The sequence below is a fragment of the Odontesthes bonariensis genome, chromosome 3 (genome assembly GCF_027942865.1).
Source record: "Odontesthes bonariensis isolate fOdoBon6 chromosome 3, fOdoBon6.hap1, whole genome shotgun sequence".
Lineage (NCBI taxonomy): Eukaryota > Metazoa > Chordata > Actinopteri > Atheriniformes > Atherinopsidae > Odontesthes > Odontesthes bonariensis.
In genome coordinates this window covers 2,825,635-2,851,173 of record NC_134508.1, presented here as the reverse complement: position 1 = coordinate 2,851,173, position 25,539 = coordinate 2,825,635, and the positions used below count along the sequence as shown (strand labels likewise).

Genomic DNA, 25,539 nt, shown 5'->3' with positions numbered 1-25,539 from the left:
GTCATGGGGTCCTTTAAAAGGCCGGCGTTGGTGCACCTGCAGACCGTCACAGGTCCCCTGCTGGACCGCTGCAGGTGGGTGAAGATGCAGCCAACATGGGGCTGCAATATCTCCTCCAGCAGCTTTGGTTCGGTCGAAAAGCAAAAACAAATGACCTCCTACATTATTACTTTATTATCAAAGTTCATAACTGAAGTGAGACATAAAAGTAAATAAGTGAACTATAGTGCTGTCACAGGCTGCTCATTGGTCCCTCGACACTGACATAAAAAGCATTGAGGCAGTGAGGCAAATCAGAGAGGCTCTCCTGGAGGTGAGGGAGTCAACTGTAGACCCTTTGGTGAGAGTTGCAGCTCAGTCTTTGGCTGAGGAGATATGATCCATTCACATTTGTACAGCCATGAATGACATTCTGAGCAAGATCCAGCGTGTGAGTAAACTGATGCAATCACCCTCCGTGCAGCTAGAGGTCGCTGCCAACCTGCTAAAGAAAACCAGCCATTCCCTCACCTGCTGCAGAACCACTGGATTTTCTGATGCACAGACAACTGCAAAGGAGATGTGCAAAGAAATGAATGTGGAGGCTGAACTCAAACAGAAGCGGTTTAGAGTCTGTGGTGGAAATGTTAGTAAGGCTCAGAGTCGGTTATTTTCTGAGGAGATAAGAGGCTTTTAATAATATCTTGCAAGAGAAAACAACACAGCACAGGCATGCTGGAAGATGTTTTAAGTAGGGGGGGCTGCCAACTGAATGAATGAATGAGTGACGTCATTGTATTTTTTTCTGCTACTGTACCCTATCACATTGCACACTACTAGCCTGCTTACTGGCTCCCAAAAGCTACATGCAAATAAAACACATATTCAATGAAAATTTTATTACAACCTGACAAAAGTCCTGAACAAAATTAACTGCATTAAAACGCTACATTGAAGCGCTGTCCTTGGTGCTGAGGCCGAGCAAGAAAAAACAATGGCCCTAAAAAAAAAAAAACATCGATAGAAAAAGGAAGCGGCCATCAGAAAAAACATTTAAAAAAACAAAAACAGCCAGCGGCAACTGGTAACGACAAAAATAGAAGTTCCCAGCAAGCAGCGATCCCCATGGCCAAGCAACTTCGCATATCTGAAATTATAATTATTATTATATTATTATACTTTTTAAAATATTGTATTTATTTCAAACATTTGGGTTTACAGTGATGTTACCGCAGCCACCACTAGGGGGGGCTGCAGCCCCGGCAGCACCCCCCTTCCACCGCTACTGACACAGCACGAAGTACAGAGCTGCTCTGACCACCGAGACAAAAACAAGTCGGTTATAATGCACGTTGTTGCGTCATCGCTCCTCGGGTGTAGTTGAGCGTTCTTATCTACCTTTCCTCCCCAGCTACAGTCGAGGTTACACAGACACAGCTGCAAGTCCCAGCTTCCCTTCTATCCTGCTTAAAGAGCAGCTTTATCATACAACCAGCACACCGTGTTCTCGGGAGGAAAGAGAAAAACGGGATGTGTTGGGATCTGGCAACAAGGTCATCTGCAGGTTATACACAGTAACACTCAATACAATGCATAGAAGAATTCATTTTCCATTACAAATCACAAAAAGGTTCTTTGGTTACGAGTTATCCATCAAAGTCCTCCAGGCCAAATGATTCCTGCTCATTAAATGCAGCGAACAGGAAAGTCTTCATGTTTGATTTAAAAGAAGAAGAGTTGATGCAGAGCTGCAGTTATCTGGGAGTTTGTTCCACATATATGATCCATATTATATCTACAGATACATTTTATATTCAGATGTCTGTGATCAGAGTTGAATTGATTTAAAATGATCATATTTCTCTGATCAGTCTGATCTGATGATGAGCAGCTGAGCGATCAGAGCATCCCTCATTATAAAGGCAGAAAAACATGTAAATGTACCTGGAACACAGTGAAAATACAGATTATTGATCGCTGCTGAGAACATGGATGTTAAACATATTAACGAACACGTTTGAAAATGTCAGCAACTGAAATTAAAGGTGAAGCCGCTGCCACAGCAAAACTAAACTTCAGGTCATCGACTTCATGTGACGTTTCATCAGTACAGATTATTAAGCAGATATGAAGCTGATCAAACTGAACTGATCAGAGTTTAAAGCCAAACAGCAGCTCTGCTGACAGATCAGATCAATACATCTAAAATGTTCCTGTTTGAAGATGAAAACACTGAGTTTCACACAGATCAATAAAGTCTCATGTGAACTGTGTTCTTCATCCTGAACACATCAGATCTGTTCCACCGTCACTGAGACCTTCAGAGGTAACATCTTAGCTTTATTATCAGTGTTAATATATGGAAACATCTTCTCAGTGAAAGTGTGTGTGATGGTGTGTATGTGTGTGTTTGTATCAAGATCAGAGAACGTCAGCTTTCCTTTGTTCCAGTCCAGATTCACTCTGATCCTCCGGAGCTTCTTTGGTACTGACAGAAGAGTGTTTTTAACTGCTGGTGACCATGCTGAGTATTTACCTTCATAGAGCCAAATCACCCACAATCCAGTCGAGAATCTTCCCTTCCTATCAGCAGATTCTGCTGCCACACCAAGTCTCCAGACTGTACTGTCTCCAACCTCGACATCCCAGCTGTGAGTCCCTGAGTTAAAGCCCTCAGAACTCAGAACACCGAATCTTCTGAACCTCTCTGGATTATCAGGAAGGTTCTGTTTCTCTCCTGCACTCACAGCGGTCAGATCCTCAGACAGGATGAGCTCTGGACCAGCAGTGTTTGGGTCCATAATGAGAGGAGTGTAGCAGACCATGTCCTTCATCTTGTTCCAGATGTTGAAGGCCAGGTTGCCCAGGTGTTTGGCCTGGTCTATCAGAGCTCCTGCAGGCAGCTGTGGATCATCCAGCAGGGGGCAGCGCTGGACTCTTTCCACTGCAGCCTTGTAGTGGTTCAGGAATGAGACGCCTTCAGCTCTCAGCTCCTCCTCTGTGGCTCTGACTGTGTCTGAAAGAGCTGCCATCTCTCTGCTCAGAGCCTCCATCTTCTCCTTCATCATCCCACTCTTCTGCTGCTCTTCCTCCCTCAGTGCAGCCAGCCTGGCCTCCTCTTCCTCTGCTAAAAACTGCTGAAGCTTCTTAAACTGCTCCTTAATCTGCCTCTCTGTGTGTCGGGCCTGGACCTTAATGTGTTCTGCTGTTTGATCAAACTTCTCTGTAACTTTCTTCTGGAGCTCCAGTTTCTCCTTTAAGGGTTCCAGAGATTTCTGAAGTTCCTTCTTGTGTTGCTGTGCAGCTTCATCGATGGGTCTGAATCTGTGGTCGGAGTGTTTTTCTGAATCTCTGCAGATGAGACAAACCAGCTGCTGATGGTCCAGACAGAAGAGTTTGAGTTTCTCAGAGTGCAGACTGCAGAGAGCCTCTGAAGCTCTGTGATCTCTGTCCTGTACGAAGGACTCACACAGATTCTTCAACACCAGGGTACAGAGTGGTTCTGTCACAGATATTTTCCTGCAAACTGGACACTGTCGTGCTGGTTTCTCCTTCCACCAGCTCCTCAGACAGTCTCTACAGAAGCTGTGGCTACATGACAGAATAACAGGATATCTGTAGATGTCATGACAGACCGAACAGCAGAAATCTTTCTCTGATCTGGAAGCCATTTAGTCTGTGAGTGAAGCTGAAAACAGCAGACAGAATACAGTCAGCCATGGCTCCCCTCCCAGCTCTACTGACTTCATCAAACTGACTGTTTGTGGTGTTTTTGGTCAAACTCACCTTCAGTGTGTGGAGTGTGAGCAGCTTGAAGTTTCCACTTCTCTCTCCTGCAGCTGGACTCGCTCAGAGGAAGCTGTGAGTTTGGTCTGAAGGTGAATCTGATCGTCTGTGTGTCTCTCTGTAGTGAAGAAGAATCTCTGACTGTTTCCTGCTCCGTCTCAGGTCAGTCGGGTGGAGCTTAACCTGTTAGACCTGCTGCCTCACCTGTAACTAAGGTCACATTCATTCCATGCCTGCCAGCAGGATGACATTCATGACTTTATCTGCACAGTTCAGCACAACAAACACTATGAAGAATGTAAAACTTCCCAAATGTATTTCCCAAAAAGAGCATTAAACATCTGCAGCTCATCCAGAACGCTGCTGCTGGAGTTTTAACTCGGACTAAGAGATCTGAACACATCACAGCAGCTTTAAAATCTTTACTCTGGCTTCCAGTCAGTCACAGAATAGATTTTAAAAGCCTGCTGATGGTTTACAAATCCCAAAACGGTTTAGGCCCAAAATACATCTGTGATATGTTCAGAGAATATAAAGCCAGCAGAGCTCTTAGATCCAAGGACTCAGGTCAGCTGGTCCAGTCCAGAGTCCAGACTAAACATGGAGAAGCAGCATTTAGCTGTTATGCTGCAAACAAGTGGAACAAACTGCCAGTGGAGATTAAACTTTCACCAAATGGAGACATTTTTAAATCCAGGTTAAAAACATTTCTTTTCTCATGTGTCTATGCATGAAATCTGCAAATTATCTTTGAACTTATCTTGACTGTTGCTTGTTTTTAAATTAATATAAATGGTTTTAATTATTTCTCTTTATATTATTTTATGTATTTTTAATGATTCCCTGCTGCAATGCTTTTATTTTATGTAAAGCACTTTTAATTGTTTGTACATGAAATTTGCCATACCAATAAATTTGATTTGATTTAAAACATTCAGTTGTGATGCAGCTCTGTGAAAAAGAAGATTAAGCAGCTAAACTCAGCAACAGCAGATATGGAGGTTATGACTTCTGCAACCTGCTGTTTTTAATCACAGTAAATATAACCAATGACCATATACAACATCAGTGTCTGTGAGCATGTGTGTTTGGCCATGACAATGTGATGGGATCACAAGATGCAGCTGAAACAATATGAATGTTGTGGCACAAAATGGAGATAATTGTACTTGACTGAAGCTGGCTATAGGTGGTTGTGGCTAATCATATCTAGCTTTATTTTAGCCCCCTGCAACTAATTTTACACGAAAAGTTGGCTTTCAGCCAACATTGCCAGCCGACATTAAAACTAGTTGAAGCCAAGACTGGCCAATTTCCCTATTAATCTGTGGGAGGGGTCTGCTTGACCCAAGTTCTTTTTAGTCAGCCCATGTCGTGTGTTAACTCAGTGTGTGTTTTAACTTTTGGAGGGACTGTGAACTCCTTGATTCATCCAGAATAAGTAAGTAACATTTTTCTTGTGTACCAGGCTGCTTTTTGCTATACTTTGTGTCACGCCATGGGACTCATGTGTTAAGTTTTATGTTTTAGGTGTTCAGTTCATGTCCAGGTTTTGAGTTTCAGTCTTGTCATTTGTTTTTCCCCCTCACTCTGGTCATTGGTTCATTCACATCATTAGTTCATTCACTGCACCCGTTAGTCATTGTCACTCACTCTCCAATCACTCCCAGCCCTATATTTAGTTTCCAGTCTCCCCTCTTTTGTCGTCGGATCTTTATGTTTGTCACCTGCCCTTCATGCCATGCCACAACCTGTTCTGACCAAAGCAAGTATTTATTTATTCCATGCCATGAAAGTCTTGTTTGTTTTTCCCCAGTTATGTTTTCTGTATCCGGCTCAGCCGCACTTTTAGTTGGAACTTTGTTATTGTTATTTTTGCCTTAGTAAACCTACCTTTCTTCTTAAGTCCGCATCCGTGTCCTTCCCTAAACCCCACCGTGACAGAAAGATCCGACCAGCAATGGACACGGCGGACTCAGACCGTTTTTGGGATCTCAACACTGAGTTTTGGCTCTGTTTGGAGCGGGACTCTCCGTTCCAGAGACTGCGGGTGGCTGGTGAGCTCCTGCTGTTCCTGTCGGCGAGGCAGGGGCTCCGGGGGTGGCACCCTGTTCTGGAGTCCGCGTGGAGCCACGCCGGAACTGTGCAGCGCGATGCCTCGCAGGACGTTTTTGGCTTGGAGCCACATGAGGTAATTGAGCTGTACAGCTCCTCTCCCTCCGCTTCCTCAGGCTCCCAGGACCCGCAGCCCCAGGCCCAGGCATTGTCCGAGCTGGCCCCAGCATTGTCCGAGCTGGCCCCGGCATTGTCCGAGCTGGCCCCAGCATTGTCCGAGCTGGCCCCAGCAGTGTCCGAGCTGGCCACAGCAGTGTCCGAGCTGGCCACAGCAGTGTCCGAGCTGGCCCCAGAGCCTGACCACGAGCCTGACCAAGAGGCCACAGGGCCTGACCACGAGCCTGACCAAGAGCCTGACATCGAACCTGACATCGAACCTGTCCCAGAACCCGACCACAAGCCCTACCATGTACCCGTCCCAGAATCCGACCACGAACCTGACCACGCGCCTGACCCAGCGCCTTACCCAGCGCCTTACCCAGCGCCTGACCCAGAGGCCACAGGGCCTGACAAGACCTCAGAGCCCATGGGGCCCCGGCCAGACCACTGCCTGTTCCTGCCACGCCGTCTGCGGTCTGGGCATCCGCCAGACCTCCACCTGCTCCTGCCACGCCATCTGCGGTCTGGGCGTCCGCCAGACCACTGGCTGTTCCAGCCACGGCGTCAGAGGTCTGGGCGTACGCCAGACCACCGCCTGTTCCTGTCACGCCGTCAGAGGTCTGGGCGTCCGCCAGACCACTGCCTCCCGCTGCCCGAAGCCGGTACCACATGCCCGTTTCTGGTCCCCCGCCTGACCGGCTTCAAGCCCCTCCCTCCCACCCTCGGACTGTTAAGGGTTGTCTGGGATCCATCCCTTGAGAGGGGGGGGGGGTTCTGTCACGCCCAGGGACTCATGTGTTAAGTTTTAGGTATTCAGTTCATGTCCAGATTTTGAGTTTCAGTCTTGTCATTTGTTTTTCCCCCTCACTCTGGTCATTGGTTCATTCACAACGGAAGTCTGGGTGCCAACCAGACCACCGCCTGTTCCTGCCTCGCCGTCTGCAGTCTGGAAGTCCGCCAGACCACCGCCTGTTCCTGCCACGCCGTCTGCGGTCTGGGCGTCCGCCAGACCACTGCCTGTTCCTGCCACACCGTCTGCGGTCTGGGCGTTCGCCAGAGGGACTGTGAACTCCTTGATTTATCCATAATAAGTAAGTAACATTTTTCTTGTGTACCAGGCTGCTTTTTGCTATACTTTGACTGCTAAGTAGGCTTGCTGCTGGTTTAGTTTCACTGTGTTATAACAGCCCCCATTGAAACTAGTTTCAGCCAAGACTGGCCAGTTTGAATGTTAATCTGTGGGAGGGGTCTGCATGACCCAAGTTCTTTTTAGTCAGCCCAGGTAGTGTGTTAGCTCAGTTTGTGTTTTAACTTTTGGAGGGACTCTGCTGTCACAGGCTGCTCACACTCTTCCTCATTTTTATGGACCACTGTTAGTACGACTAGATGATAAAAATAATCGATAAATAATTGCTGGAAATTCAAGTTTCTGGGATCTAAAATCTCAAATGACCTGAATTGGACCCTCGACACTGACATAAAAAGCATTGAGGCAGTGAGGCAAATCAGAGAGGCTCTCCTGGAGGTGAGGGAGTCAACTGTAGACCCTTTGGTGAGAGTTGCAGCTCAGTCTTTGGCTGAGGAGATTGGATCCATTCGCATTTGTACAGCCATGAATGACATTCTGAGCTAGATCCAGCATGTGAGTAAACTGATGCAATCACCCTCCGTGCAGCTAGAGGTCGCTGCCAACCTGCTAAAGAAAACCAGCCATTCCCTCACCTGCTGCAGAACCACTGGATTTTCTGATGCACAGACAACTGCAAAGGAGATGTGCAAAGAAATGAATGTGGAGGCTGAACTAAAACAAAAGTGGTTGAGAATCTGTGGTGGAAATGTTAGTAAGGCTCAGAGTCGGTTATTTTCTGAGGAGATAAGAGGCTTTTAATGATATCTTGCAAGAGAGAACAACACAGCACGAAGTACAGAGCTGCTCTGACCACCGAGACAAAAACAAGTCGGTTATAATGCACATTGCTGCGTCATCGCTCCTCGGGTGTAGTTGAGCGTTCTTATGTACCTTTCCTCCCCGGCTACAGTCGAGGTTACACAGACACAGCTGCAAGTCCCAGCTTCCCTTCTATCCTGCTTAAAGTGCAGCTTTATCATGCAACCAGCACACCGTGTTCTCGGGAGGAAAGAGAAAAACGGGATGTGTTGGGATCTGGCAACAAGGTCATCTGCAGGTTATACACAGTAACACTCAATACAATGCATAGAAGAATTCATTTTCCATTACAAATCACAAAAAGGTTCTTTGGTTACGAGTTTTCAATCAAAGTCCTCCAGGCCAAATGATTCCTGCTCATTAAATGCAGCGAACAGGAAAGTCTTCATGTTTGATTTAAAAGAAGAAGAGTTGATGCAGAGCTGCAGTTATCTGGGAGTTTGTTCCACATATATGATCCATATTATATCTATAGATACATTTTATATTCAGATGTCTGTGATCAGAGTTTAACTGATTTAAAATGATCATATTTCTCTGATCAGTCTGATCTGATGATGAGCAGCTGAGCGATCAGAGCATCCCTCATTATAAAGGCAGAAAAACATGTAAATGTACCTGGAACACAGTGAAAATACAGATTATTGATCGCTGCTGAGAACATGGATGTTAAACATATTAACGAACACGTTTGAAAATGTCAGCAACTGAAATTAAAGGTGAAGCCGCTGCCACAGCAAAACTAAACTTCAGGTCATCGACTTCATGTGACGTTTCATCAGTACAGATTATTAAGCAGATATGAAGCTGATCAAACTGAACTGATCAGAGTTTAAAGCCAAACAGCAGCTCTGCTGACAGATCAGATCAATACATCTAAAATGTTCCTGTTTGAAGATGAAAACACTGAGTTTCACACAGATCAATAAAGTCTCATGTGAACTGTGTTCTTCATCCTGAACACATCAGATCTGTTCCGCCGTCACTGAGACCTTCAGAGGTAACATCTTAGCTTCAGTATCAGTGAAAATATATGGAAACATCTTCTCAGTGAAAGTGTGTGTGATGGTGTGTATGTGTGTGTTTGTATCAAGATCAGAGAACGTCAGCTTTCCTTTGTTCCAGTCCAGATTCACTCTGATCCTCCGGAGCTTCTTTGGTACTGACAGAACAGTGTTTCTAGCTGCTGGTGATGAAGCTCTGTATTTACCTTGATAGAGCTCAATCATCCACAATCCAGACCATATATATCCCTTCCTCTCAGCAGACTCTGCTTTCACCCCAAGTCTCCACCATTTACTGTCTCCAACCTCAACATCCCAGCTGTGAGTCCCTGAGTTAAAGCCCTCAGAACTCAGAACAGCCAATCCTCTGAGCCTCTCTGGATTATCAGGAAGGTTCTGTTCCTCTCCTCGTCTCACAGCGGTCAGATCCTCAGACAGGATGAGCTTTGAACCAGCAGTGTTTGGGTCCATAATGAGAGGAGTGTAGCAGACCATGTCCTTCATCTTGTTCCAGATGTTGAAGGCCAGGTTGCCCAGGTGTTTGGCCTGGTCTATCAGAGCTCCTGCAGGCAGCTGTGGATCATCCAGCAGGGGGCAGCGCTGGACTCTTTCCACTGCAGCCTTGTAGTGGTTCAGGAATGAGACGCCTTCAGCTCTCAGCTCCTCCTCTGTGGCTCTGACTGTGTCTGAAAGAGCTGCCATCTCTCTGCTCAGAGCCTCCATCTTCTCCTTCATCATCCCACTCTTCTGCTGCTCTTCCTCCCTCAGTGCAGCCAGCCTGGCCTCCTCTTCCTCTGCTAAAAACTGCTGAAGCTTCTTAAACTGCTCCTTAATCTGCCTCTCTGTGTGTCGGGCCTGGACCTTAATGTGTTCTGCTGTTTGATCAAACTTCTCTGTAACTTTCTTCTGGAGCTTCAGTTTCTTCTTTAAGGGTTCCAGAGATTTCTGAAGTTCCTTCTTGTGTTGCTGTGCAGCTTCATCGATGGGTCTGATTCTGTGGTTGGAGTGTTTTTCTGAATCTCTGCAGATGATACAAACCGGCTGCTGATGGTCCAGACAGAAGAGTTTGAGTTTCTCAGAGTGCAGACTGCAGAGAGCCTCTGAAGCTCTGTGATCTCTGTCCTGTACGAAGGACTCACACAGATTCTTCAACACCAGGTTACAGGGTGGGATGTCCTTTGAAGATCTTCTCTTACAAACTGGACACTCTCTTGCTGGTTTCTCCTTCCACCAGCTCCTCAGACAGTCTCTACAGAAGCTGTGGCTACATGACAGAACAACAGGATCTCTGTAGATGTCATGACAGACCGAACAGCAGAAATCTTCCTCTGATCTGAAAGCCATTTAGTCTGTGAGTGAAGCTGAAAACAGCAGACAGAATACAGTCAGCCATGGCTCCCCTCCCAGCTCTACTGACTTCATCAAACTGACTGTTTGTGGTGTTTTTGGTCAAACTCACCTTCAGTGTGTGGAGTGTGAGCAGCTTGAAGTTTCCACTTCTCTCTCCTGCAGCTGGACTCGCTCAGAGGAAGCTGTGAGTTTGGTCTGAAGGTGAATCTGATCGTCTGTGTGTCTCTCTGTAGTGAAGAAGAATCTCTGACTGTTTCCTGCTCCGTCTCAGGTGAGTCGGGTGGAGCTTAAACCTGTTAGACAGGTCAGGGCACAGAAAAGGGAGTGCCGGAGAGCCGAACGGAAATGGCGCTAGTCAAAGCTCCAGGTTCATTATGAGACTTACAAAGAAAAGCTATGTGTGTTCAACCAGACTTTGCATAGAACAAGGGAGAGTTATTTTTCTGAAATCATCAAAAACTGCTGTAACAACTCTCGTGTCCTGTTTGCTACAGTAAACAGATTAACAAACCCTCCAGTTTCACTGCCTTTAGAACTCATTTCTACATCCAAGTGTAATGAGTTTGCAATATTCTTTAATGACAAAGTTCAAGGCATTAAAAATGCAATAATTTCCACAACACAAATAACTACTCTGCAGCCAGCTAGACACCTCGAGCTGACACATTTCACACCTGTTACTGACAAAACAGTCAGAGACCATCTGCAGTCTGAGTTCATCAACGTGCTGCCTTGATGAGTTGCCCACTAGATTCCTAAAGTCTGTGCTGAGCAGTTTGTTACCACAACTCGCTCATCTAGTCAACATCTCACTCCAGACTGGAACATTTCCAAAGGCCTTAAAAACTGCTGTCATTAAGCCTCTTCTAAAGAAGAACAGCATTGATGCCACAGTACTGAACAACTACCGGCCCATATCAAACCTGCCATTCTTAGGCAAAGTCCTAGAAAAAGTTGTATACCAACAGCTTAGTGACTTTCTCCTGTCTAACAATGCTTTTGATACTTTCCAATCAGGCTTTAGGCCCCACCACAGCACTGAGACAGCTCTGATCAAGGTGACAAATGACATCCGCCTGAACACAGATGAGAGTAAAGTCACAGTCTTAGTTCTGCTGGACCTGAGTGCTGCCTTTGACACAGTTGACCATGTGATCTTATTACAGAGGTTAGAAGACTGGGTGGGAATCTCTGGTCGTGCTTTAAACTGGTTCAAGTCCTATCTGGATGACAGGAAATATTTTTGTTGAAATTGGTAACTGTGTCTCAGACCAAATGGCTATGACCTGTGGGGTTCCCCATGGGTCAATCCTGGGACCCGTATTGTTCAATCTGTACATGCTTCCACTAGGCCAGCTAATACGCAGCTATAATGTGTCCTACCACAACTATGCAGATGACACTCAGATCTACGTGTCACTGACGGCAGGAGAACACGGGCCTGTAGATACATTGTGTCGCTGCATCAAACAGATCAGTGTGTTGATGCAAAACAATTTCTCCAGCTAAACTCAGACAAAACTGAAATCATTGTCTGTGGCCCACAGAAACAAAGAGAAAGTGTTATCAGTCACCTTGAGACTCTCTCTCTAAAACCTAACGATCAAGTTAGAAATCTCGGGGTAATATTGGACTCAGACCTGAACTTTAACAGCCACATTAAATCTGTAACATCAGCAGCTTTTTACCATCTAAAAAACATTGCCAGAATCAAAGGAATAGTGTCTAAACCAGACTTAGAGAGACTGATCCATGCGTTTGTCTCCAAAAGGTTAGACTGCTGTAACGGCCTGCTCACTGGGCTCTAAACGGGCTGTAAGAAAGCTGCAGTACATCCAGAACGCTGCTGCTTGAGTCCTGACTAGAACCAGGAAATACGACCATATTAGTCCAGTGCTCAGGTCTCTGCACTGGCTTCCTGTCGCTCAGAGAATAGACTTTAAAACAGCTCTGCTCGTGTACAAATATCTTCATGGTCAAGCGCCAAAGTACATCTGAGACATGTTAAAGCCATATGAACCAACTCGGGCTCTGAGAACCTCAGGGAGGGGTCTCAACAAGAGTCAGGACTAAACAAGGTGAGGCTGCATTTCAGTTTTATGGTCCTAAAATCTGGAACAGTCTTCCAGAAGATGTGAGACAAGTTATTTTTAGTCAGCCCAGGTAAGTTTGTTAGATCAGTGTGTGTTTTAACTTTTGGAGGGACTGTGAACTCATTGATTCATCCAGAATAAGTAAGTAACATTTTTCTTTTGCACCAGGCTGCTTTTTGCTATACTATGACTGCTAATAATTGCTGCTGATTTAGGCTACGGCTACACGGAAACAAAACGAGTTTTTTTTTTTAAACGGGTACGAAAATTCTTGCAACCACACGGCAACGCTGCTGTAAAGACTCGGGTCCAGACAAAAACGGATGAAAACGATGAAACGATGCAGTACACACGCCACGCTGTGAGACAATAGAGAAGTCTCACAGCGTCAACGTTTGACTGACGTAAAATCGTTTTCGCTGTAACAATGGAAACGAAACAACCTCATTTTCAAATCTTCCCACTCTGGAACCCGTTTTCAAAAACTATCATTTTTGGGTAGTGGGAACGCCGGCTCCGTGTGGCCGCGACAGCCAAACGATAAGAAAAAGTATCGTTTACAGTGAAAAACGTTTTCGTGTAGCCGCAGCCTAAGTTTCACTGTGTGATAACAGCCCCCATTGAAACTAGTTTCAGCCAATTTGCCTGTTAATCTGTGGGAGGGGTCTGCTTGACCCAAGTTATTTTTAGTCAGCCCATGTCGTGTGTTAACTCAGTGTGTGTTTTAACTTTTGGAGGGACTGTGAACTCCTTGATTCATCCAGAATAATTAAGTAACATTTTTCTTGTGTACTAGGCTGCTTTTTGCTATACTTTGACTGCTAAGTAGGCTTGCTGCTGGTTTAGTTTCACTGTGTGATAACAGCCCCCATTGAAACTAGTTACAGCCAAGACTGGACAATTTGCCTGTTAATCTTTGGGAGGTTCCCCCTTGAGCTGTCACCTTACCTTGGTGGGGGGGTTTGCGTGCCACAATGAGTCTGGGAGCTATGTTGTCTGGGGATTTAAGCCCCTGGTAGGGTCACCCATGGCAAACAGATCCTAGATGAGGGACAAGACAAAGAACAGCTCCCAAAAAACCCTATGATTATCAAAGAAAATGGACACCGTGTGCTGGTTGTATGATAAAGCTGTGCTGGTGACTTCAACTAAGGACGTCGTGAGTCGGTGGGGGGAATACTTTGAGGGCCTCCTCAATCCTACCGACACGCCTTCTGATGAGGAAGCAGAGTTGGGGAGCTCGGACGTGGGGACTCCCATTTCTGGGGCTGAGGTTGCCGAGGTGGTCAAAAAACTCCTCGGTGGCAAGGCCCCGGGGGTGGATGAGGTCCGTCCTGAGTTCCTCACTTAAATCCAGGTTAAAAACATTTCTTTTCTCATGTGTCTATGCATGAAATCTGCAAAATATTTTTGAACTTATCTTGACTGTTGCTTGATTTTAAATTAATATAAATGGTTTTAGTTATGTCTCTTTATATTCTTTTATCTATTTTTAATGATTCTCTGCTGCAATGCTTTTATTTTATGTAAAGCACTTTTAATTGTTTGTACATGAAATGTGCTATACAAATAAATTTGATTTGATTTAAAACATTCAGTTTTGATAAAACTCTTTTAAAAAGAAGAATAGGCAGCTGAACTCAGCAACAGCAGACATGGAGGTTATGACTTCTGCAACCAGCTGCTTTTAATCACAGTAAACATACCCAATGACCATATACAACATCAGTGTCTGTGAGCATGTGTGTTTGGCCATGACAATGTGATGGGATCACAAGATGCAGCTGAAACAATGTGAATGTTGTGGCACAAAATGGAGCTAATTGTACTTGACTGAAGCTGGCTATAGGTGTTTGTGGCTAATCATATCTAGCCTTATTTTAGCCCCCTGCAACAAATTTTACACGAAAAGTTGGCTTTCAGCCAACATTGCCAGCCGACATTAAAACTAGTTGAAGCCAAGACTGGCCAATTTCCCAATTAATCTGTGGGAGGGGTCTGCTTGACCTAAGTTATTTTTAGTCAGCCCAGGACGTGTTTTAGCTCAGTGTGTGTTTTAACTTTTGGAGGGACTATGAACTCCTTGATTCATTCAGAATAAGTAAGTAACATTTTTCTTGTATACCAGGAAGCTTTATGCTTTACTTTGTGTCACGCCATGGGACTCATGTGTTAAGTTTTGTTTTAGGTGTTCAGTTCATGTCCAGGTTTTGAATTTCAGTCTTGTCATTTGTTTTTCCCCCTCACTCTGGTCATTGGTTAATTCCCAACGGAAGTCTGGGTGCCAACCAGACCACCGCCTGTTCCTGCCACGCCATCTGCGGTCTGGGCATCCGCCAGACCTCCACCTGTTCCTTCCACGCCGTCTGCGGTCTGGGCGTCCGCCAGACCCCCGCCTGTTCCTGCCACGCCGTCTGCGGTCTGGGCATCTGCCAGACCTCCACCTGTTCCTTCCACACCGTCTGTGGTCTGGGCGTCCGCCAGACCACCGCCTGTTCCTAACACGCCGTCTGCGGTCTGGGCGACCGCAAGACCACCGCCTTTTCCTGCCACGCCGTCTGCGGTCTGGGCGTCCGCCAGACCACCGCCTGTTCCTGCCACGCCTTCTGCGGTTTCGGGGCGTCCGCCAGACCACTGCCTGTTCCTGTCACGCCGTCTGCGTTATGGGCGTCCGCCAGACCACCGCCTGTTCCTGCCATGCCGTCTGCGGTCTGGGCGTCCGCCAGACCACTGGCTATTCTAGCCACGGCGTCAGAGGTCTGGGCGTCCGCCAGACCATTGCCTCCTGCTGCCCGAAGCCGGTACCACATGCCCGTTTCTGGTCCCCCGCCTGACCGGCTTCGAGCCCCTCCCTCCAGCCCTCGGACTGTTAAGGGTTGTCTGGGATCCACCCCTTGAGGGGGGGGGGTTCTGTCACGCCATGGAACTCATGTGTTAAGTTTTAGGTGTTCAGTTCATGTCCAGGTTTTGACTTTCATTCTTTTCATTTGTTTTTCCCCCTCACTCTGGTCATTGGTTCATTCACATCATTAGTTCATTCACTGCACCCGTTAGTCATTGTCACCAGCTGCACTCACTCTCCAATCACTCCCATCCCTCTATTTAGTTTCCATTCTCCCGTTTTGTCGTCGGATCTTTGTGTTTGTCACCTGCCCTTCATGCCATGCCACAACCTGTTCTGACCAAAGCAAGTATTTATTTATTCCATGCCATGAAAGCCTTGTTTCTTTTTTCCCAGTTATGTTTTTTGAATCCGGCTCAGCCGCGCTTTTAGTTTGAACTTTGTTATTGTTGTTTTTGCCTTAATAAACCTACCTTTCTTCTTAAGTCCGCATCCGTGTCCTTCCTTAAACCCCACCGTGACATTTTGACTGCTAAGTAGGCTTGCTGCTGGTTTAGTTTCACTGTGTATTAACAGCCCCCATTTAAACTAGTACCAGACAATTTGCCTGTAAATCTGTGGGAGGGGTCAGCAGGACCTAAATTATTTTTAGTCAGCCCAGGAAGTGAGTTAGCTCGGTGTGTGTTTTAACTTTTGGAGGGACTGTGAACTCCGTGATTCATCCAGAATAAGTAGGTAACATTTTTCTTGTGTACCAGGCTGCTTTTTGCTGTACCTTGACTGCTAAGTAGGCTTGCTGCTGGTTTAGTTTCACTGTGTGATAACAGCCCCCATTGAAACTAGTTTCAGCCAAGACTGGCCAATTTGTATGTTAATCTGTGGGAGGGCTCTGCATGACCCAAGTTATTTTTAGTCAGCCCAGGTAATGTGTTAGCTCAGTGTGTGTTTTAACTTTTGGAATGACTCTGCTTTCACAGGCTGCTCACACTCTTCCTCATTTTTATGAATCAGTGTTGGTACGACAAGATGATAAAAGATTCTGAGCAAGATCCAGCGTGTGAGTAAACTGATGCAATCAGCCTCCGTGCAGCTAGAGGTCGCTGCCAACCTGCTAAAGATAACCAGCCATTCCCTCACCCGCTGCAGAACCACTGGATTTTCTGATGCACAGACAACTGCAAAGGAGATGTGCAAAGAAATTAATGCGGAGGCTGAACTCAAACAAAAGCGGTTGAGAATCTGTGGTGGAAATGTTAGTAAGGCTCAGAGTCGGTTATTTTCTGAGGAGATAAGAGGCTTTTAATAATATCTTGTAAGAGAAAACAACACAGCACAGGCATGCTGGAAGATGTTTTAAGTAGGGGGGGCTGCCAACTGAATGAATGAATGAGTGACGTCATCGTATTTTTTTTCTGCTACTGTACCCTATCACATTGCACACTACTAGCCTGCTTACTGGCTCCCAGAAGTAATAAAACACATAAATTCTTATATTCAATGAAAATTTTAGTACAACCTGACAAAAGTCCTGAACAAAATTAACTGCATTAAAACGCTACATTGAAGCGCTGTCCTTGGTGCTGAGGCCCAGCAAGAAAAAACAATGGCCCTAAAAAAAACATCAACAGAAAAAGGAAGCGGCCATCAGAAACAACATTTAAAAAAACAAAAACAGCAAGCGGCAACTGGTAACGACAAAAATAGAAGTTCCCAGCAAGCAGCGATCCCCATGGCCAAGCAACTTCGCATATCTGAAATTAAGAAATAAAATACAGAGAAATGCCGAATCTCCTTCCTGGAAAGTTAATAGTTGGTTGAAACTGTGCCTCGCCGCCGGCATCGGGGGCCCTGGTCATACTGGGCCCGCTGCCGCCGTCTCCTGGTGGTACTGGTGCTGAGCTGCTAATGCTAGCTGGGATTTCTCCTGTCGTGCTATTTCCATCTTCTTTGTTGTTGTTGTCCTCATCCTCGGTCGGATGAGTTTTTTTTTTTTTTTTTTAAATAGGCACAGTACCGTTACTTGAGAAAAAATCCAATATTCCTTTCTGCTTTACTCCACGTCCACTGTTGTCACTTGCCATTTTTGTTCGACTAAAATTGAATATGCTGAAGCGTCTGCCTGGTGAGTCCCCTCCACAATTAAAACAAAAAAAAGTATTTTCCCACATATTCCCACAACTCTATTACACCGCATATAATTTATAGATAGTATATATATATACTTTTTAAAATATTGTATTTATTTCAAACATTTGGGTTTACAGTGATGTTACCGCAGCCACCACCAGGGGGGGCTGCAGCCCCGGCAGCACCCTCCTTCCACCGCTACTGACACAGCACGAAGTACAGAGCTGCTCTGACCACCGAGACAAAAACAAGTCGGTTATAATGCACATTGCTGCGTCATCGCTCCTCGGGTGTAGTTGAGCGTTCTTATCTACCTTTCCTCCCCAGCTACAGTCGAGGTTACACAGACACAGCTGCAAGTCCCAGCTTCCCTTCTATCCTGCTTAAAGTGCAGCTTTATCATACAACCAGCACACCGTGTTCTCGGGAGGAAAGAGAAAAACGGGATGTGTTGGGATCTGGCAACAAGGTCATCTGCAGGTTATACACAGTAACACTCAATACAATGCATAGAAGAATTCATTTTCCATTACAAATCACAAAAAGGTTCTTTGGTTACGAGTTATCAAAGTCCTCCAGGCCAAATGATTCCTGCTCATTAAATGCAGCGAACAGGAAAGTCTTCATGTTTGATTTAAAAGAAGAGTTGATGCAGAGCTGCAGTTATCTGGGAGTTTGTTCCACATATATGATCCATATTATATCTACAGATACATTTTATATTCAGATGTCTGTGATCAGAGTTTAACTGATTTAAAATGATCATATTTCTCTGATCAGTCTGATCTGATGATGAGCAGCTGAGCGATCAGAGCATCCCTCATTATAAAGGCAGAAAAACATGTAAATGTACCTGGAACACAGTGAAAATACAGATTATTGATCGCTGCTGAGAACATGGATGTTAAACATATTAACGAACACGTTTGAAAATGTCAGCAACTGAAATTAAAGATGAAGCCGCTGCCACAGCAAAACTAAACTTCAGGTCATCGACTTCATGTGACGTTTCATCAGTACAGATTATTAAGCAGATGTGAAGCTGATCAAACTGAACTGATCAGAGTTTAAAGCCAAACAGCAGCTCTGCTGACAGATCAGATCAATACATCTAAAATGTTCCTGTTTGAAGATGAAAACACTGAGTTTCACACAGATCAATAAAGTCTCATGTGAACTGTGTTCTTCATCCTGAACACATCAGATCTGTTCCACCGTCACTGAGACCTTCAGAGGTAACATCTTAGCTTTATTATCAGTGTTAATAAATGGAAACATCTTCTCAGTGAAAGTGTGTGTGATGGTGTGTATGTGTGTGTTTGTATGAAGATCAGAGAACGTCAGCTTTCCTTTGTTCCAGTCCAGATTCACTCTGATCCTCCGGAGCTTCTTTGGTACTGACAGAAGACTGTGTCCAGCTGCTGGTGACCATGTTGCGTATTCACCTTCATCGAGCTCAATCATCAACAATCCAGACTCTATGCTTCCCTTCCTATCAGCAGACTCTGCTAACACACCAAGTCTCCAGACTGTACTGTCTCCAACCTCGACATCCCAGCTGTGAGTCCCTGAGTTAAAGCCCTCAGAACTCAGAACAGCGAATCTTCTGAGCCTCTCTGGATTATCAGGAAGGTTCTGTTCCTCTCCTAAACTCACAGCGGTCAGATCCTCAGACAGGATGACCTTTGAACCAGCAGTGTTTGGGTCCATAATGAGAGGAGTGTAGCAGACCATGTCCTTCATCTTGTTCCAGATGTTGAAGGCCAGGTTGCCCAGGTGTTTGGCCTGGTCTATCAGAGCTCCTGCAGGCAGCTGTGGATCATCCAGCAGGGGGCAGCGCTGGACTCTTTCCACTGCAGCCTTGTAGTGGTTCAGGAATGAGACGCCTTCAGCTCTCAGCTCCTCCTCTGTGGCTCTGACTGTGTCTGAAAGAGCTGCCATCTCTCTGCTCAGAGCCTCCATCTTCTCCTTCATCATCCCACTCTTCTGCTGCTCTTCCTGCCTCAGTGCAGCCAGCCTGGCCTCCTCTTCCTCTGCTAAAAACTGCTGAAGCTTCTTAAACTGCTCCTTAATCTGCCTCTCTGTGTGTCGGGCCTGGACCTTAATGTGTTCTGCTGTTTGATCAAACTTCTCTGTAACTTTCTTCTGGAGCTCCAGTTTCTCCTTTAAGGGTTCCAGAGATTTCTGAAGTTCCTTCTTGTGTTGCTGTGCAGCTTCATCGATGGGTCTGAATCTGTGGTTGGAGTGTTTTTCTGAATCTCTGCAGATGAGACAAACCAGCTGCTGATGGTCCAGACAGAAGAGTTTGAGTTTCTCAGAGTGCAGACTGCAGAGAGCCTCTGAAGCTCTGTGATCTCTGTCCTGTACGAAGGACTCACACAGATTCTTCAACACCAGGGTACAGGGTGGGATGTTCTTTGAAGATCTTCTCTTACAAACTGGACACTCTTGTACTGGTTTGTCCTTCCACCAGCTCCTCAGACAGTCTCTACAGAAGCTGTGGCTACATGACAGAACAACAGGATCTCTGTAGATGTCATGACAGACCGAACAGCAGAAATCTTCCTCTGATCTGGAAGCCATTTAGTCTGTGAGTGAAGCTGAAAACAGCAGACAGAACACAGTCAGCCATGGCTCCCCTCCCAGCTCTACTGACTTCATCAAACTGACTGTTTGTGGTGTTTTTGGTCAAACTCACCTTCAGTGTGTGGAGTGTGAGCAGCTTGAAGTTTCCACTTCTCTCTCCTGCAGCTGGACTCGCTCAGAGGAAGCTGTGAGTTTGGTCTGAAGTCGTGATGAGTCATGCGCACAAGCGAGAGCCGGCTCAGTTTTTTTCCATTCGCTGCTTAGTTTCACTTTCAGTGCTCATGTAACGGGTGTGTATTTGGGCATGTAGGAAGAGGACTCAAGACGTTGCTTTTCTGTGTTTAATTTTCTGCAGAAGACATTAACAGAGGTTATTAGCCTTCTGTCTCTCCCTACACCTCTGCTCCTAAACATATACACCATAGAATGTTAAACACCGCCAGGAAGTGCAAACCAGCAACCTGATGCTAACCTAACGCATGGATAAATCGCGCCAAAAACGCGAACCTAAAAACATCCATAAAACTTATATTAACGATAAAAAAAATTAACACAAGACAGCTTGGTAACATAAAGTATATAACAGAGAATAATGTACAACAAATATTTAAATCATAAATGGCCAAATTTTCAAAGAAAATGACACGATGTCACAGCTGTATTTTCCCCACAACTTACCCTCAGCAGAACACAACGGGACTGTGAGGGCAGAGGGGAGGGGCTACAGAAGCCCAGGAGCAACAAAAAGGGCAGAGTGCAGGTGTGTAATTAACTCAGGGAAAATGTATAAAATAATGGTAAATGAATATAACTCGGAGATAAAATTCATAAATACTCAAAATAATCATGAAATGATAAATAAAACTTACAAATACGATTTGGAAATAACAAATAATAAGATGCATTTTTAACAACGTTACACTCAGTCCCAGCTCTGGTTACACAGAGCTTTGTTATGATTGGCCAGCATGGCGACCAGCATGCGGTATTCACGTGAGAATTAAGGAGTTTGGTTTTGGTTCTGTTCTGTGGATTTGTTTGAAGTTTATTGTTAATTTGTGCAATAAAAAAGTTTAATTGAAATAAACAAATGTAAAAGTGGTTTTGTCACAGAATAAATGCAAAGAATTAGGTAATTATAAGGTCTCTCATAAAAACACTGAAAGCAAAAGGGTTTTCAACACATAAACCATGACTTTTTTTTGCAAAGTTAAGGTAAAATATAGGCTACAAAAGATCCTAAATAAAGAGCCAAACTTCCCATCACTAGTCTGAAGGTGAATCTGATCGTCTGTGTGTCTCTCTGTAGTGAAGAAGAATCTCTGACTGTTTCCTGCTCCGTCTCAGCTCAGTCAGGTGGAGCTTAAACCTGTTAGACCTGCTGCCTCACCTGTAACTAAGGTGTGTTTTGTTCCAGAGAGGGAAACCTGCCAGCAGCTCTGAAAGTTAATGATCAGCAGGTTTTATATTTTTATCTGCATTTTTATATTTTGTGATGCAGCTCACATTCAAACTCTGTTGAAAACAACAATAAGCAGCTGAACTCAACAACAGCCGACATGGAGGTTATGACTTTTGTGACCAGCTGTTTTTAATTACAGTAAACATACCCAATGACCACAAATAACTTCTCCCTTCATAACAGAATAGCTGATTAAACTTGAACACTATTGTCTGATAAGTAACTGCATGCCTTAAAGGGACACTATGTAATAAATTAAGTCATTTATAAGCTCAAATCAACATATTCATTCATAAATTAGTCCTCATTGGTGTAAAATTATCTCTGTCAACAATCTCACTTATCCTCCTGAGTGAAGAATAACTTGTCTGTATCTACATAGAGCGGGCGAGCTCTATGGAGGCTGCCATGTCCTTCCGCTCTATGAAAAACGACAAAGTGCCGAGAGGGACACAAAGCACTTCGAATCGCGTTTTCCCCAACGCCAGGCCTCACGTCCGCCGAATGGCTTATTACTGGCGCTAATGGTAAATAGATTTTATCTGGTAAATTATCCCACTAATAATGCATTGATTGTTACCAAACTTCTACCGTAGTACACATAGGCTCTTAACTCACAAAACGAGGCATTAGAAAGTTTGTAAGTTTACCGGGAGTTTATTTAAAAGAACACTTTCCAGATAGCAACTACACACTGCTGCTAACAACGCTGCTGCTGCTAACGCTAACACTGCTAACGCTAACGCTGCGTCGACGTCACTTCCGATAACTCCCGGAATATGACTAATTGCGTTGTTTGCACACCAAAGGCTATGTCAACTTATGTTATCTGACATGTTATCTGTCATCTGTATTTATAGTGTTATTGTATGTGTGTTATGTAATCCTTTGTACTGTGTGTCTTGATGTCTTTTTGTTTGTATGGACCTTGAGTCTGAAGCTATAGCTTCTTGAATCTTGACACATACCGCCTGCCGTAGTTCAAGAAGTTGCAACGCACGTTTGAAAACGCGAGGCGCTAGAGAGCAAATTCATTCGACTTTGCAAAATAAAATTGCATTCACCGATTCAGTTCATAACTTTTATGGACAGAATTTCTAGGCGTTTTGGCGACCTCAGAATCGGGTCTCTGCTCTTTGCGGACGATGCGGTTCTGTTGGCGTCGTCGGGCCGTGACCTTCAGCTCTCACTGGAGCGGTTCGCAGCTGAGTGTGAAGCGGCTGGGATGAGAATCAGCACCTCCAAATCTGAGACCATGGTCCTCGGTCAAAGGGTGGAATGCTCTCTCCGGGTCGGGAATGAGATCCCTCCCCAAGTGGAGGAGTTCAAGTATCTCGGGGTCTTTTTCAGGAGTGAGGGACGAATGGAGCAGGAGATTGACAGACGGATCGGTGCGGCGTCTGCAGTGATGCGGGCTCTGCACCGGCCCGTCGTGGTGAAGAAGGAGCTGAGCCAGAAGGCCAAGCTTTCCATTTACCGGTCAGTCTACGTTCCTACCCTCACCTATGGTCACGAGCTTTACAGCTACATAAAATCACAAGAAGGCAATAAAATCATTAAAAAGAATAAAAAAATTAAAAAAAACATTAAAAATAATCATTAATTAATTGATTTAAAAGTGCAGACTTTCAGGTGTCATATGCACAGCTAAACAGAACTGTTTTCAGCCTGGATTTAAACATTGTCAGAGTTGAGGCCTGTCTCACATCTTCTGGAAGACTGTTCCAGATGTTAGGAGCATAAAACTGAAACGCAGCCTCAGCTTGTTTAGTTTAGGTAGTGACCGAAACAATGAGATCGCGAATACAAGCAGCCGAAATGAGTTTCCCCCGCAGGGTGTTTGGGCCCTCCCTTTTAGCTTCTCTTCATTGGCTCCCTGTTAAATTCAGAATAGAATGTAAGATTCTTCACAATGACCGTTGGCTTGAATATGGTTGTCACAAACATAAATTCTCCAAACAGGCAGTTTATGTAAAGAATTGCAATGGTAACCATTATGAAAACGTAGTGTGTGTTCAACAGCCTGAAACACAGGCGTGTTATGGTTATTGTAAAGTGCAGACATGTGATGGATACAATTTCAGACACCAAACACCGTATGTATTTAACGAGCAACCTGCAGAACAGGCAAGACAAAGAGTGTTTACATATACAGGAAAGCTTTGGCGGAAGGAAAGCCAGAAGGAAAGAAGTAAAAGAAATTATGCTCAAAATAGTTTGTATAAGGAAAAGTATAAGGCTATGAGTAAATTGAAATATAGGTTACATAGACAGAGTGTCAAGGAAATGAATAGGACCATGTACAGGACTAATGTCACGTATCAAGCCAAGAAGAAGGAAGTGAGTGAGACCATGTGCAGGACTAATGTCACGTATCAAGAAGAAGGAGATGAGTAGAACACAGTATGCAAATGTTGAATATAAACAGCGTGTTGCAGCAGGTATGAAGCTGAATAGGCAGCAGTTGAAAGAAAAGCGCCTGCAATTTGACTTTGTTATGCAGCTTTTAGATAAAGTCAGAGATGGACCAGATTTTGTGTGTTGTGTTTGCCACAGGTTGCCGTCATCCAGACAACATATGTGTGTTGTTGATGGCTCCTACAGGGATTGCAGCATTCAATTTGCAGGCAGTAACAATCCATTCAACATTTGGTATAGGAAAGGATGTACGCTTACCGTACACTCCTTTGGGGGAGGAGAAACTTAAAGGTGGGGTAGGGGTTCTTTTTCTGGAGCATTTTTTTAACATATTGCTTGAAATACTCTTCACACCCCCATTGCAACCAATGAATTAAAAGTTTTGACACAAAAATGAAAAGTTTTAGTGGCCTCTAGAACGAACAATCCAGGAAAAACACTATCCAATCATACTGAACGATGATTGGATTCTGATGCGTCTATCAAACTGCAATCTGCTTAACTCCTTGCGTGCCAAATATTGTGATCTGCAGCTGTTGATAATAGATGAGATATCCATGGTGGATAACAATCTGTTCTCATATATTCACGGTAGATTGAGACAGATAAAACAAACTGGTGATTTTTCACCATTTGGCAATGTTAGTGTAGTTGCAGTAGGGGACTTTTTCCAGTTGCTGCCTGTAAGATGCAAGTCGTTGTCTGTGGAGGACGTTAGTAACACCTTGTGGTCGAGCTTGTTTAAAGTTGTTGAGCTAACTGAAATAGTTAGACAGAAAGACAAAGTCTTTGCTGAGTTGTTAAATAGGGTTAGGTGTCGTAGCAAAAAGACTCCGATGTTGAAAAGTGATTTGGATGTGTTGAGACGCTGTGAAACTGCTGAGGAAAGCTCTGCCTTGCACATATTTGCAACTAATAGACAAGTAAATGAGCATAACATGCAACAGCTATTTAAGGCTTGTCCAGATTACGTTGAAGTAAATGCGCAGGATTTTATTAATGATGCGAAAACAGGACAACTGAGGTTGTTAGATGGCCATCATGCCAAAGCACAAAACACCTGTTTGGTAGAGACGCTGTTCTTAGGGAAGGATGCGCGATTAATGCTGTGTAAAAATGTTGATGTGGCAGATGGCCTTGTCAATGGTGTCTGTGGTGTAGTTACTGAAGTGCTTATGTCAGAAAAGAGCAAGTTTCTACTAAAAGTCGATGTAAAATTTGATGACGATTTGGTTGGACAACAGAGGAGAAGGCAGTGCCCTAACTTGGCATTACTTTTGCAAGAGTCTATAGGTATTGAACCTGAAGAAGACAGAGCCACAAAAAACGGTGGATTGCAGCGGCAATTCCCACTGAAACTAGCGTGGGCCTGTACAGCACACAAAGTTCAAGGCCTAACTGTTGATAACGCTGTAGTTAATTTAGCAAAGATATTTTCCTCTGGCCAAGCATATGTGGCATTAAGTCGTGTTAGGACTCTTTCAGGGTTAATCATTCAGGAGTTTGAAGAGAAGCGCATATATTGCAGGGAAGATGTTCAGGATGCCATTAACAGTATGGCTCCTTTTGTGACAGGTGCTATACCTCGGCACACATTGAGCCAAAACAGTTTCACTGTGTTTTCAATGAATTTTGCAAAGTTCGACGAGACATGCAGTGGATTTGGCATTGTGTGCACAGCCCTTGCAGCCTAACTGTATTGCTGTCACAGAAATGTGGCTGCCTGCAGC

At 44.7% G+C, this 25,539-nt stretch overlaps 3 protein-coding genes across 4 annotated transcripts; all 3 read right to left on the bottom strand.

The window, feature by feature from the left end:
* Positions 1-1,313: 1,313 nt before the first annotated feature.
* Positions 1,314-3,650, bottom strand: LOC142377659 (nuclear factor 7, brain-like). Its single transcript, XM_075461969.1, has one exon. The coding sequence runs from the start codon at positions 3,648-3,650 to the stop codon at positions 2,271-2,273; it is 1,380 nt and encodes a 459-aa protein (XP_075318084.1). The 3' UTR covers positions 1,314-2,270.
* Positions 3,651-8,256: 4,606 nt separating this feature from the next.
* Positions 8,257-10,275, bottom strand: LOC142377658 (E3 ubiquitin-protein ligase TRIM35-like). Its single transcript, XM_075461968.1, has one exon. It carries the CDS (start codon positions 10,273-10,275, stop codon positions 8,893-8,895), a length of 1,383 nt encoding a protein of 460 aa, XP_075318083.1. The 3' UTR covers positions 8,257-8,892.
* Positions 10,276-16,517: 6,242 nt separating this feature from the next.
* On the bottom strand, positions 16,518-20,632 carry LOC142377657 (nuclear factor 7, ovary-like). Of its 2 annotated transcripts, none has more exons than XM_075461965.1 (3): positions 20,608-20,632; positions 20,042-20,335; positions 16,518-19,943 (listed from the first exon to the last, which is right to left on the bottom strand). In XM_075461965.1, exon 3 carries the CDS (start codon positions 19,924-19,926, stop codon positions 18,544-18,546), a length of 1,383 nt encoding a protein of 460 aa, XP_075318080.1. In that variant the 5' UTR covers positions 19,927-19,943; positions 20,042-20,335; positions 20,608-20,632; the 3' UTR covers positions 16,518-18,543. The 2 variants fall into 2 exon arrangements, with proteins under 2 accessions (XP_075318080.1, XP_075318081.1); XM_075461966.1 differs by having other exon boundaries at positions 20,042-20,278.
* Positions 20,633-25,539: the final 4,907 nt, after the last annotated feature.

What these genes read in the sequence shown, in the direction of transcription:
- LOC142377659 (XM_075461969.1), bottom strand. Translation starts at nt 3,650, where the DNA reads ATGGCTTCCAGATCAGAGAAAGATTTCTGCTGTTCGGTCTGTCATGAC.
- LOC142377658 (XM_075461968.1), bottom strand. Translation starts at nt 10,275, where the DNA reads ATGGCTTTCAGATCAGAGGAAGATTTCTGCTGTTCGGTCTGTCATGAC.
- LOC142377657 (XM_075461965.1), bottom strand. Translation starts at nt 19,926, where the DNA reads ATGGCTTCCAGATCAGAGGAAGATTTCTGCTGTTCGGTCTGTCATGAC.